This window comes from Orbicella faveolata, unplaced genomic scaffold (assembly GCF_042242905.1).
Source record: "Orbicella faveolata isolate gen_17 unplaced genomic scaffold, um_ofav_v1 contig_25, whole genome shotgun sequence".
NCBI lineage: Eukaryota > Metazoa > Cnidaria > Anthozoa > Scleractinia > Merulinidae > Orbicella > Orbicella faveolata.
Window position 1 is genome coordinate 24,147,797 of NW_028301553.1, and position 13,220 is coordinate 24,161,016.

General features: G+C 39.0%; 2 protein-coding genes and 1 pseudogene across 4 annotated transcripts in view; 1 reads left to right on the forward strand and 2 right to left on the reverse strand.

Moving 5' to 3' along the window:
• The window catches only part of LOC110039857 (proto-oncogene tyrosine-protein kinase receptor Ret-like), a 95,415-nt gene extending 88,716 nt beyond the window's left edge, over positions 1-6,699 (forward strand). For all 3 annotated transcript variants that reach the window (XM_089294317.1, XM_089294318.1, XM_089294319.1), the window contains 7 exons: positions 3,640-3,830; positions 4,153-4,275; positions 4,386-4,456; positions 4,618-4,658; positions 4,841-4,937; positions 5,132-5,231; positions 6,075-6,699. In XM_089294317.1, the coding sequence (XP_089150443.1) occupies positions 3,640-3,830; positions 4,153-4,275; positions 4,386-4,456; positions 4,618-4,658; positions 4,841-4,937; positions 5,132-5,231; positions 6,075-6,140 (689 nt within the window). In that variant the 3' untranslated portion in view covers positions 6,141-6,699. The remainder of the gene's footprint in view (positions 1-3,639; positions 3,831-4,152; positions 4,276-4,385; positions 4,457-4,617; positions 4,659-4,840; positions 4,938-5,131; positions 5,232-6,074) is intronic.
• A 93-nt stretch (positions 6,700-6,792) lies between these two features.
• LOC149109572 (uncharacterized) lies at positions 6,793-7,532 on the reverse strand. Its single transcript, XM_089294436.1, has one exon. It carries the CDS (start codon positions 7,330-7,332, stop codon positions 7,045-7,047), a length of 288 nt encoding a protein of 95 aa, XP_089150562.1. The 5' UTR covers positions 7,333-7,532; the 3' UTR covers positions 6,793-7,044.
• Positions 7,533-9,618: 2,086 nt separating this feature from the next.
• Positions 9,619-11,040, reverse strand: LOC149109573 (octopamine receptor beta-2R-like; annotated as a pseudogene).
• Positions 11,041-13,220: the final 2,180 nt, after the last annotated feature.

Here is a 13,220-nt window from a genome sequence, read left to right on the forward strand (position 1 = left end):
TTTGTAATAAATTTGTATCCTGCCTTCTATGTTTATTCTATAGCAATTTTTTTGATATTCAGACATTATGCCATTTTAAAGTTTTACTAAAATATTTCACCTGACCCCCCCTTTTTCCCTTATTTTATTGGGATGGCCCCCCCTCGAAAGCCATTTTTTTTCGCATGGGCCCCCCAAATCCCACCAGCCCCCCCTACCTTACAAAAAATGAACGGTCCCTAAAACCACAAAGATTTTTCATCATCAAAAATAGTCTAATGCACTGACAGTGTACATGGAAGACCTGCATGGAATTCGAAGGTGCTGTAGACAAAAAATGGTCTGTGTATTGAAATCCAGACTAAGCTGGCTAAGTGATTGTTATTAATATTTATTTTTATTCGCTTCAAGCTTTTGATCCCAGAGTTGATATATCAGCCCTTCGCCACCATTTTTGACCTATTCATGGTGGATTACTAGATTTGAGTTGATACCTAATATTTGCCTGAAAAGTGACGCATTAATGTTCTCCATTTTAAATTAAAATAGCTGAAATAATTACAAATCGTTGTAGGCTCAACATTGTTTTTCTCATCAGGAGCCAGAGCTAACCGGAAGCTCAAATATTCGCCAGGTCTGGTTGCTATGGGGTGACGTCATTTATGTGTTATGTTGCTGTCGTCGCAAGAATTTTGCGGTTCTATTGTGGTTTTGCGATAATTGCTTTCAATGAGAGACATTAATTGTGTACAAAAGTAATCTGGCCATTTTCAGATATGATCTGGCCACACAATTGATGTTTTATAATAAATTTTCACAACGCGGGAATATTGCGCGGTCATATATACTAAAGACTTCGACTTCGAATAAACCCGTCATCGGTCGTTGAAAACGGAGACAAAACGAGATTTGTCTCTGAGTTAGAAGATATGGTATTTCTGCTGACGCATTTGTGCGAAATTGAGCCAGTTTCCAATCGAATTTGCCTCGAGGAGTTAGATGCGCGGGTTTTCTTTTCACGGGAAAGGCAACAAAGAATCGGCCCTGCCTGTTCATTTGGATTGGTTGTCGCTTAAACCATGAAACAGTTGTTGAAAGCCAAACGAAACCGACAACCACGATTGATTTATACATGAATTCATTCACCCAAAACGACGGAGAGAACCGACAAAGTGTCTTCAGCTAGCGCTGCCCGTGACTAACCTCCTAGAGCATCAAATCAAGATAACAGCTTCAAGACTCAACAAGCCGAACGCACTAAGTTAAGTCATCCGATTAATCCTTTATTTATATCACAACTTATCCGTATTGTCATGCTTTTAGATTGTATGGGGACTAGATAGCCACTAAAATGTTAAATCACTATTTTTATTCGTGGGTTAGACCCTAGACTGAGGTCCCTGGTACACTAGTTTTCTAAAAGACAAAAATCACCATATATTTTACAAAAGCCACATAATTTTTCAGCAATGCGTAACATTATAGGAACATGTTACATATCCTTTCTGGTTCATCCAGGCTGAAGTCCATGCAATACAGTTGTTGAGTGCTTCGGGATATGTAACAAAATCGTCATAATTATTGCGTTCGACGAAGTGGAACGCAAACCTAATTTTGACCTGTGGCTTTTCAGAGTTGGTCTCCCTGTGCACGGTTCTAAGCTGAAAAAAAAACACATTCCTGTAAGGACACCAAAATGGCCACCCCGCTTGATTGTTGCAGGGGCATGTCACGGCCAGTAAACTGGTACCGTTTAATGCTAAGACATGTGATAAGACATGTGGCGAACATGTGAGTATGTTAGCAGGCCATGTGAGCTCGTCTTTCCGATGGATCTTTTTTTGACTTCTTTCCATTCAGTCGCCGTACGCCTCGCTATTATGTGCTCTCAGCGTTAGATTTTGGCGAATTTAAACGCTTCAACGGCAGCATTTATCGCAATCTGAGAAAATTGTCCTTGTTTATTAACACGATTTGGCTTGGGGATGATAACCGTGGGAACAGCTACATTTGGATTGCATTTGTTGATTAGTTCCAGTCGCGACAGATAGCTCAGTCTTTATCCGATCGAAATTTTATTGTTTGGAATCGGTGGAAAAGTACTCTGAAGGTAAGATCCATAAGACTACTTTATTCATCAGGGGAAACACTCGAATTAGTCGCGAAACGAGCACGCGACTGAAAATGCTAGCTTAGAATAATGTACGTAATTTAAATATTCTATGAAACTTGAGAGACTACAGAAACTGGCAGCGTCACGCAACGTATCAACAAATCGTGACCTCTTCACTAGCATGGACTTTGACACTATGCATATCTGACTGTAAAACCTCGGCTGCTGCTGAAAAATGTTGATTTTAGCAATGGACAAAGGTTGAAAGTCAGCTAGTGAAATCATTTATTTACGATGTATAATCATATATTAAAGTGAAAGCGTCGAACGCACTCTCATAATCTCTGATTACTGCTAGTTTTTACATTGTGTGTGACATTATAGGAACATGTTACATATCCTTTCTGGTTCATCCAGGCTGAAGTCCATGCAACACAGTTGCTGAGTGCTTCGGGATATGTAACAAAATCTTGATAGTTATTTTTTCCGTTGTGCGTGACATTATAGGAACATGCATGGTACATATCCTTTCCTGGTTCATCCAGGCTGAAGTCCTTGCAATACAGTTGCTGAGTGCTTCGGGATATGTAACAAAATCATGATGGTGATTTTTCCATCGTGCTGTTTCCAGAATCGCTTAGCGTTTCTCGTAAACAATTAAATTATGTACTCGAGACTTCTATCGCTCTTGAGAACTTTGTCATAATTTTTGAGATAATTTCCTGACTGCCCATAACATTAACTGATTTTCAAAGTGTCGGTGCACATGATCTTCGAATTCGACTGCTAGAAAATTCAGATTACTTTTGGAATCGCTAAGCAACAAACATTTATACATAGAATACCATAAAGAGGTTTGAATCAGGCTTTCCATAGAAAATCTGAGAACATTTCTGACTCTTGGGCATTTCTGGGCTGTCGGGCATAGTCACTTCTCTTACTGAATAGCAGTGATAACCGAGATTATTGAAAACGTTTCATCTATACGTGCTCCGTAGCTTTACAAGAGTAAGAAATGTATCAAAGCGTCTAAGTTTTAAACTGGCGGTTGCGCTCCAACCTAGAAAACACATTGTTTCAACGTTATTTTTTCTTTTAATCCAAATTCTTCACGTCAGTCGTACGATTTCCCGAATCGCCGACTATTAAAATGTTTTGTATCTTTCTGACGCGATGGAATTGTGTTACAGTAAATATAATTTCACACTTTAGGACTATGACACATTCGTGCAAAACTTGACGCGTTTTGTGGAACATAAACGATCACCAACAGGGATATGATTACACTGGAATGTTGTAAGCCACTGGATATCCCGTGGAGATGTAGGACTAAAAGTTTTACATCTCCACGGGATCCCAGGTCTATTTTTTAGTTGCTAAGAACGTCTGGCTCGGAAGTTAGCTTTTGTGTGCATCAATATTATCGGAGGACTCAAAAATGATATAACTCCGTTTTTTTTTTGTTTTTTGTTTTAATTATTCTGCATTTCAACTATGAATGAAATTAGCCTCAGTGTATTCACAATTTGGCCTTTTTGGCGTCGTAGATCCCTTGCTTGTCGTTATCGAATATGTCCCGTATGGTGATCTCCGTGGTTACCTAAGAAAGAGCCGTGGATTGAATGACACGTATTTCAAAGACCCGGACGTCAAGCCGCAAACAAGTCTGACGTCACAGCAGTTAATCAAGTTTTCTTGGCAAGTAGCTGACGGAATGCGTTATTTGTCTTCAAGAAATGTGAGTTATTTTGAAATAGAAGGTAGCAGTGGCACTTTCACTGTTTGTAGGGTCGCATGTAGAAGTATTTATTTATTTTAAGGAGGAAAACAGGAGAACCTGGCGAGATGTATTTAATTGTATGAAGTTATCTAGACTCAAAAACGCTAGCTCGGAACGAGAAAAATTTCCATTAGGCTCAGTAAAACCCGAGTGCGAAGGGAGCGACGGAAAGGACAAGCTTGGTTCTTCGCAACGGGACTACCTAAAACAATGAAGTAGTTTTAGGACTTCTAGTGTTTGTTTATTCAATGATGGCAAATACAATTATTGTCTTTGTTAGATCATTCACCGCGACCTTGCTGCTCGAAACGTCTTGGTTGGGGAACAGGAGATGTGCAAAGTAACCGACTTCGGAATGGCCAGAGACGTGAACCAGGAAAACATCTATGAAACGAAAACAAAGGTTCCTGCTACATACAGCCTTTGTGCATATGAATTTCTGAGAAGCTTTGCGTCTTCAACTCTTATTTCTGTATTTACAAGTTTTTTCTTTCTATTTTTATGACTTTGAAGAGCAGACTCCCAGTTAAATGGACTGCTTACGAGGCACTCTTGTTTGGACGATACACTACAAAAAGTGATGTGTAAGTAAAAACGGAAAAACAATGAACTCAGTGTAAAAATATGGATTGCAACTCTGTAGTTTTGTTTCAGTTAGAAATTATAGAACTAGACGAATAGGGAATGGCAGTCTTATGCTTTAAATGTCTAAAACTTCTTATGTTTTTTTGTATTTATAACACAGGTGGAGTTTTGGAATTGTACTTTACGAGATCTTTACGATAGGTATGGCTGAGTGTCGTAGTGGGGCACAGATTTTCTAATAAACAGATTGTTACGTTTATTCCTATTTTAAATTGTATTCGACCTGGGTAACTCAATAATGTTTTAAAGTATGCGAGAATCATATAGCATGAGGAATTACATAGTAACCTGACACTAGCTTGATGTTGTATGTCTCTATCCAGGTGGCTCTCCCTATCCGCGAATAGAGCCCCGAAAAATGGCAAATATCCTAAATCGTGGCTACAGGATGCCCAAACCAAGCCATGTGGATGAAGACCTGTAAGAAGTTGTGACATTGTTATCTTTATATTTAACCGTGATACACTTGTATTTACCTAATAATTGAAGAGGTTTCATCAAAGCTTTGATTGCTGACTGGTTAAAGTTATTTTGAACTTTGCATGTCTTCTTTTTTAGTTTATCATAATCATCATATACGAGATCTCAAGACCGGCTCTCTTTTATATTTGCAGGTACAAGATCATGCAAGACTGTTGGAGAGAAGATCCTGATGATCGCCCAACGTTTGAGAATCTTCGAGACAATTTAAAGGAATTGGAAAATCAGCACCAGGTAAAAAAGTTTTAAAACTCCGTATTCTAATGGAAATAACTACTCGTGAATGTAGGTAATTAAATTGAGAAATTTTTATCATTCTGAGTTTAATTATGGTCTAAGATATTATTATTGTCTCAGAGGGTGATTATAGGAACAAATCAGCTTGGCTAAGGTAGGGTGGGGAGCTTTTGGGCGAAGGGGGGGGGGGGAATTTTGTGGCGAGTGAATGATGAAATTTCAACCTGGGCTAAAATATATGTCAAATTACTTCATGGGTGAATGTCATAATGAGAAAGACTCATACATTACTTATTGTTGAATCAAATTTACTTTTGAAATTCCATTCCGATTACATGGGCTCTTTAGCCTTTCTATCTGGGTTGCGAATTCAGCCCAGTGTCTCAACCAAGCCTCCCTCCTCGGACTGAAATTTCAGCACCTGGAGACCAGATGTGTTCAGTGTAGAACAAAAAAATCGCAGTATAAGAACATTCTCGATAAAATGTTCCTAACGTAGAATATGTTTAACGATAGTTAAACAGTTGATAAAATTAATGTCGGTATATAGATCGGTCTGTCTGTTTGTCCATTCCACCTTCCGTCCGTACCCTTCACCAACCATTCATCTGTCTTTCTGTCTGTCTGTCTGTCTTTTTGTCTGGGTGTATGTCTGGCTGGCTGGCTGGCTGTCGGTCCGTCTATCGCAATTTCTGACAACTATATAAATGGGAACACGCACATTATGAGAAATCGGCGCATTTATGTTGAATTGCTCAACACACTTTCCCCTCGGTGGTTGTGCTACTCTTGCTTAAAAAAAAAATTGTCTCACTTGGCTATTTTTTTTTTTTTTAACAGAGACTAATTAACATGCAAGAATATGACAAGAAACTCTACGAAAATGTGGAAGATCTGATGGCTTAAAGTTGCGCTGCTGTGCGTGTCGTTATATTCTGTGGCATAGTTAAATTGTTAGAGAATAATCGAAACTAGCAATCTATGAATGAAGAAAGACTCTTACGTATTGACCCTTTTTGAATTCTAACCCGTCTTCCCCGTGTAAGACGTCAATGGTTATCATTATTACCAGTGTTTTTCAATAATAGTGGTATTTATGTCACTCCAGCAATAACAACAACAAACAAACATATTTGGACAAGCTAATCGAAAATTGAAACACCCCGAAATTTTTCCGGCCTCCTGACGAACAACTAGGCCTCGCCAGGTCCGTTAAAGACGGAGTGTACATCCCGCGGAGTTGTGCGTTGGGGTTACGTGTGCCTTTTATCACGTTTCAGCGCTCCTTGACCCTCCAACCATGGAGATTATTTTTCTTGAACATTTACATCCATTCATCCGAAAACCTTAACATTTTCAAAATTTTTGTTTTTAATTATGTAGAAACAAAATTTTGACAACTTGATAAAGTTGAAGTGTGGTTAAGCAGAGTGAGTTACTAATAAAGTGATCAAAATATCTGCAACATGTGTCGAACAGTTTGTTTTTAAAAATAAACAACAATGTCAAATATAAATATAAACCACTCAAATGCTAAAGCAAGTATTCACAACAAAATCAAAGATGCTATGAGCAGACCGTGCAAATCAAGCCTAGTTAATTTTCTAGAAGCTTCATATAATTATTGGAGACTGCTGTTGTTGCATTGAGGGAACATCAGCTGAAAACTTTCCATCTGCTCTTGGTGCTGCTTAGTTTGTTCTAGCAAGATTTTCATCATATCCTGATGTTGTTTTCTGGATTGATCTTCCCGTTTACCCTCAAATTCAACTCGTCGCTTTTGCAGCTCCAATTCTTCCTCTTTCCACCTCTAAACAAGATCATTTTTTTCGCGCGAATATGCAATTGTTTCACCTCCACTTCTGCGACTTCTTTGCTTTGGTTTCAGAATCTCCTCCTCTTCATTCCGCTGCCTTTTCTGTGTTCTGCCCAAGCTTTCTAGAGCTCTGTCTCTCATTTCCACTACTTTTGGGTTGTCAACTTTCTTCTTATCGTTTTCCACGGTGTCTTCAGCTGAAGCTTTTTCAGCTATTTCTTCCAGAGCCTTTTCCACCTCACTTAAATCACATTCGATTCCACTTGCCTTCTCTTCTTTCATCTTTGCTTCAAATTTCTCGCTCAGCAGTGTATATCTTGCTCTAATGGCAAGCTTACTGACTTTGAACCGGGCAAGCTTAAGGCCGTTCAGATTGTTTGCAATTTTTTCCCCCCCAGATTTGGCCTCTAGAAATGCTTCCTTCTTTGTACTTATAGGGTTCAAGCACTAAAAGTTCTTGACGCAAGTAGTTGTTATGTTCCTCCGTCCACTCCATGTTTGATTTGAAAAATCATAATGATATCTAGCTTCGACAAACTATTCCTCAAACAAACTTGGGTAAATTATTTAATTAAATTTCTGGTTTTGCTTTCATTAAGCAGGAAAAATGAATTGAGAACGACTTACTGAACTGTTTTCTTTGAGTTCGTTTCCATTGAAGCTTATTTGCAGACACGAACTTTCGAAGCTGTTTAGGAGGAGAAAGAAACCACTCAATTCTCGCCTTTAAATGAGTTCTGCAACCAAATTACATTTGTCACAAGCTAGGACAAATGTTGTCACTTCATTATATCTTGTTATTATATGGCTTTGGCTTGTGGCCGATATAACGAACGCTCTGATTGGCTAAGAGCGAGATCTGAGCGGTCATTATGCAGCCGTAATGCCCACGGGCCGATCACGGATTATGCAAATTAGGAAGCGCCCGGCTCTGAAAATTTCAGCGCATCGAAACAATGAAAGCCGATTGAAAGAGAAAGTAAGTTTAATCCGAGTAGCTAAAAGTCTAGAGATTTTCCCTTAATAAAATTTATATGGAAGTCGTTTTTGACTTACCAGCCGGTAACCTTGGCGGGCGCTTGTGAAAAACAATCAAAGTGTGCCGAGTCTTAAGTAAAGCTAAAATCGCTAAGTGAAAAACAGCATCGGCAGATCTGTCATGCATCCTGAGCAGAACACCACGAAGAAACTTATAAGTCACCATCTTAGTCATAACAATTACCGAAATATTGAACTCCGTCACAGTTCTCATCAAATAGTTTCCCTAGATCGCCCTAACACAAGCAAGTGTAAATCAGCTTCCAGGATCAGCAGATGTAAACAAGCGGGTGGTTTCTGTCGGTAGCAGTGTTTCTCATAACTGCAGGACGTTTTAGACGTTCACAAGGCTTGAAAAGTTCATTCATAAATCCCAGAATGAAGAAGACGAAGATATGTTGTCGAAAGCGAATGCGAAGATCGAGTTATTCTGAGCAGTGCATTCTGAAGCATTAGTATTTTCTTTCGCTGAAAGACAGTGGGTTTGGACTATTTTGGAGCACTTTATGTCTTTTCTACATGGGTTGACGTTTCGCCACAAAAGTCGAAAAAACTCCCCCATCAAGTTGTGGCACCACGATACTAAAATACCTTTTTGAGGCTGTGACAATCATTTTTCCCGTAAAGTGTTTTTACGGAAAACGTAATACAGTGGTAAAGCTCAGTGACTCTGTAGTTTTGGTCTGGGTTCGAGACGATGAATGAATCGGTAGACGCGCGCATCGCCTAATGTAGATTGCCGACTTCCGCTCGAATTTTTTTTCTTTGCTTTAATTCATGAGCCATATAATAAACAATTCAATAACTTCGACCGTTCGGTCCTTACCGGAAAATCTCAAACCTCGGCCAACTGTATTGACCTCGCTATCGCTCGGTCAATACGGCAAGGCCTCAGTTTGAGATTTTCCCGTAACGACCTCACTCTCGGTCATTAAGTAGTTGTTATTGCACAGCATATTAGAACCTGCTTTGGCGGACACCCTGTATTAAATGGACACCATTGAAGTCCGCTTAATACAGGTTTCACTGTACTGGTAAATAGCTTCTCTCGTGCGATATTCCATGGCCATCTCACTCGAGACCATTGCAAAACCATTATATCGGCTGGAAGAACTCGATCAAATTCTTCAATTCATCGATTGAGCCTAATCTCTACTGATGGCTTATAAAATCTTTACATTCACTGACTCCTTGTAATGCATGCAACCTAACAAGAAATAATATTTGTTATTTATGTTCCTGAAAAGTCAAAATGGAGAGTCCCAAAAAAGTATGTAAATGTGAACATATAACAAAATGAAGCACCAGTCTGAGTTTCTATACACAGTCCAGCCCCCTATGGTGTTTAATAATTAAAAAAAAAATGACTCGGTAAGCAATTGCTTCGATTGTAACCCGATTAAAATCAGTGCACTCAAACAGTCTTTTCCAAGCAGATTTTTTCCGCTTCATAAAAAAAAATCATAAAAAGGGGTTACAGATTTCTTCGATATCAAGAATCTTAAATCCACAGAGAGCAGGATGTACCAATTTTTTAAACGAATATAAGATGCATATGATTTAAAACATTTTTAACTGATTACACTGTACATATTTCGTAGCTGTATAAACATCAAAACATCAAGTTTCCTTACTGTTTGCCATATACGTACTTTTAATTTCGCTGTGAAAAATAACCGTTTTGTATGAAAACAAATTTGTCGATATTTTCACTACCAAACAATATGTGCATCATCATCTTTTAACAATTCAGAGTTAAAGCCGTTTACCTAAAGACTAGTCTAGATTAACAGATTGAAACGTCGGGTTCCGTGTCTGGTTGCGCGTTCAGTTCCAAGTTCCGTTTTCTGCAGAACACGTTTATTCTTCTTTTTACTTCCTCTTTGATGTCTCTTTTAAAGTAGGCGTATGCAAACGGATTTACGGCGGAGTTAGCAATCAGGAAGAGCCGACGAATCATCTGGAATATTTCCGTGTCTTTGCATAATTTCAAAACATTTTTACACATTGAATAATAAACTTCCAGTAAATAACAGACAATAAAGAAGAAGGCAACTAAAAGTATCATTTTTAAACCCGTAGAACTGCGCTTATTTTTGACCTTTGTATTGAATCTTTCTTTCGATTTGTTCCGGTGCTGTAATTTTTGTCTTCTAGCAATTATGCTTATCCGAACAGCAGCAACAAAAATAAGTAGACAGGGAGGTACTTCAAAGATAACCAACAGTATGGGCAGAACAAACTCTAATGTTTTTCGGTTATGAACGTAGTAGAGAGGAATGAAAACAACACTCCGCAAAACAACCACAACAAGCCAAGAGAGTGTTATCCATACCACCACAACCCTCTCAGACACCTTGGTTCTGTGATAAATGAGCGACGTTATCTCGAGATAACGGTCGACTGTCATTGCACACAGATTACAAACTGATGAGTAAATGAAGATCCAACGAAATGATTTCATGAGGTTGGTATGACGGGAAAACCAACGCTCGCAGAAAAACAGATGCGGATACAAACTTAACCCCACAAGGAAATCAGCGACAGCAAGAGATATGATGAACCAGTTGAGCTTACTTGAGCTCAGAGGTTTTCTTGAGACGATGATGATTATTATGAAGCAGTTGCCAAACAACGTTGTTATTGTCAAAATCCAAGCAAAGATCGTGAACAAGGTGGGAGACATCTTTTTTATGTATCACGTAGGTTGTTTGTAGCGAAAGCTATAGCTAGAGATCTTCCCGGATATCGAACAAATATGCAAATTAAGAACAGCTGAAGCTGAATCAAGCAGTTTCATTTTCGTGGTTTCAAACCCTCCCTTTATGGCAGTGTCACAGATATGATATGGCCACATTTGGACTACTAGGAAAATTGATTTGGATCTATTTAAATAATAATATCAGGTTACATTTATTACATTCGCAACAACGATTTATACTAACTTCTACCAGCAACACTGATGATAGAGCATTTGACTCATGTGACCAAATATGGCATTATTTTTTCGCCATCTGGAGCCCTTGCCTAATCTTAGTTGAAACAAGGAGCTATTTTCAAAAGAAATTGGTTTCGTTTCGGATATGATTTGTTTGTTTGGAAATCCGGGGAGACCTGGCTTTAGAATAAGCTGCACCAGAAGCTGATGGGCGCCATTTCTCGTTATTATATTAATGAATAACTCTTTGTCTCAGGGTTGTTTTGCAATGTAATAACTTTATTAAATTCTACACCTGGGATAATCTATAGACGGATCGCATAAAGCAATTATTGGTGACGTCATTGTTTACATTTTTCCTCATTAACGTAAGACTGTGCGCAGAGAAGGCATCATGCTGGATATAAATTGACTCCAACTGGGAATTACTAATAAGCGAAGTTTTTGGCTCTTTGGATGTATTATTCAAGGAGAAATTGGACTTCAAAAACCACAAAATGTCTGGGCTGTAAAAGTGTTAATGTGGTGGTCATTCATTCCTCGTAAAATTTTGAGTTTTATACTCGGTTTGCGCAAAAGGCGTTCAGTATATCAGGATCAGATTCCTTGGGACCGTGAATAGTGCTAGCCTTTTCAATTTTCAGAACCGATATTTTTGTAGCTCGGTCAGAAACTGAAACGCTTCTGCTAACTGAATGAGGGAAATATTTTAAACAAAGATTTCCCCATATGGAACTAAGCCTGCAAGTTTCGTTTAGTTGAAAGCTAATAATAGTTCTCAGTAAAGCTACCCCAAGTTTCCTTTTTTTTACTTTTTGAACTTTAGTTTTTGCTCGGGGGCGTGCAGGGTTGAAGAGCTTCTCGTCAGATCAAGCACGCAACAGGATACCTTCATCAGCTGGGGGTCACCAACTTCGTTTGAGAGGTAAAGCGTGAGAAGAACTGCCCTGATTTTGAAAATTGGCACACGTAATTCAGTGTACAGGGGTTTATAATTGGAAATATCGAAGGTGAGTCAACGGAGGGAAACGATCCTAGTCACATTTTGTGGAAGCTGGTCTTTTACGTAAATGATTCTTAGTGTTGCCATCCTTTATGTAGGACTTAACCCTGGAAGAGGCCTTTTTAAACCGCCGCACAGTTAAACAAAGATTTGAAAAGAACGGAATTCGACAGTGCATTTTGCAAAAAAATCAAACTTCTAAATGATAGCTTTTCTTCATTTTTTCGCTGATCGTAGAAAATCGGCAGAGAAAATGATCCATCAAACGCAAAATAGGGGTCACCGTACGTCCATAATCGTTAAATCCAGGCAAAGCTATAGCTATGGTTATCTTCCCTATTATTGCTCATTTTGTGACCGTAATGAGCGCTCGATGGATGACGTAGCGTGTGAATTTGCGTGCGCAGTAAGGATCTGCAGAAACAATTAGCGCGAACGTCCTTAAGGTATCAGTATGCACAAAATGACCATTATTCTTTGGCGCCGCTTAACGGTCGGACGTTTGACACAGACCTCGGTGAAGCATAAATTTTTTGAAAGCTTAAGAGTTGTAGATTACGAAAGTTTATAATCCATCAAATATTTTGGCTCGCGCGCGATTGGTCTAAACTCGTCACGTGACTGAATATGCCCAGCTAAAACGGGGAATATTTGAGTGACATTCCCCAAGTATTGGTTAGAATCTGATATCAAACGTCTTCCTCGTCTAGTGCAAATAGCTTCTCCTGCTCGAAGAAGGAATCTTTGTCGCTAGGAAGCTAACGCATTAACCCGAATGTTTTTGAAACCTTTTTCCCCTGGCTTTTCCCGCCGTGGTGCTTTCATCGCACTTGCAAATGGACACGAACTTCTACGATTTCTCGACGACATATTCCAGCTTAAATTCAATAATCTACAAACGGAGAACGTTCGAACAGCTCTTCGTTTACCAAACACAAACATTTGACAATCGTTCAACGCGGCAATGTGCCGCGTAACTTTTTTATGCAAGTTTACTTCTCGTGACAACTTGCTGACATTTACCAGTTAGAGGTACTGAATGTGAAGAAACGTTTTTCGTTTATATCTTTGCATAGAACCAATCTTTTTCCGTGGAATGTTTTTGAATGAAAGATCGCAATAAGATATATCTTAGTCCAATTCTGGCCCTCTCTCTCTGTCACGCAACTTAAAGGAGAGAGGGTCCAGGGA

Coding starts and splice junctions, on each gene's coding strand:
- LOC149109572 (XM_089294436.1), bottom strand. CDS start 7,332: ATGAAAGAAGAGAAGGCAAGTGGAATCGAATGTGATTTAAGTGAGGTG.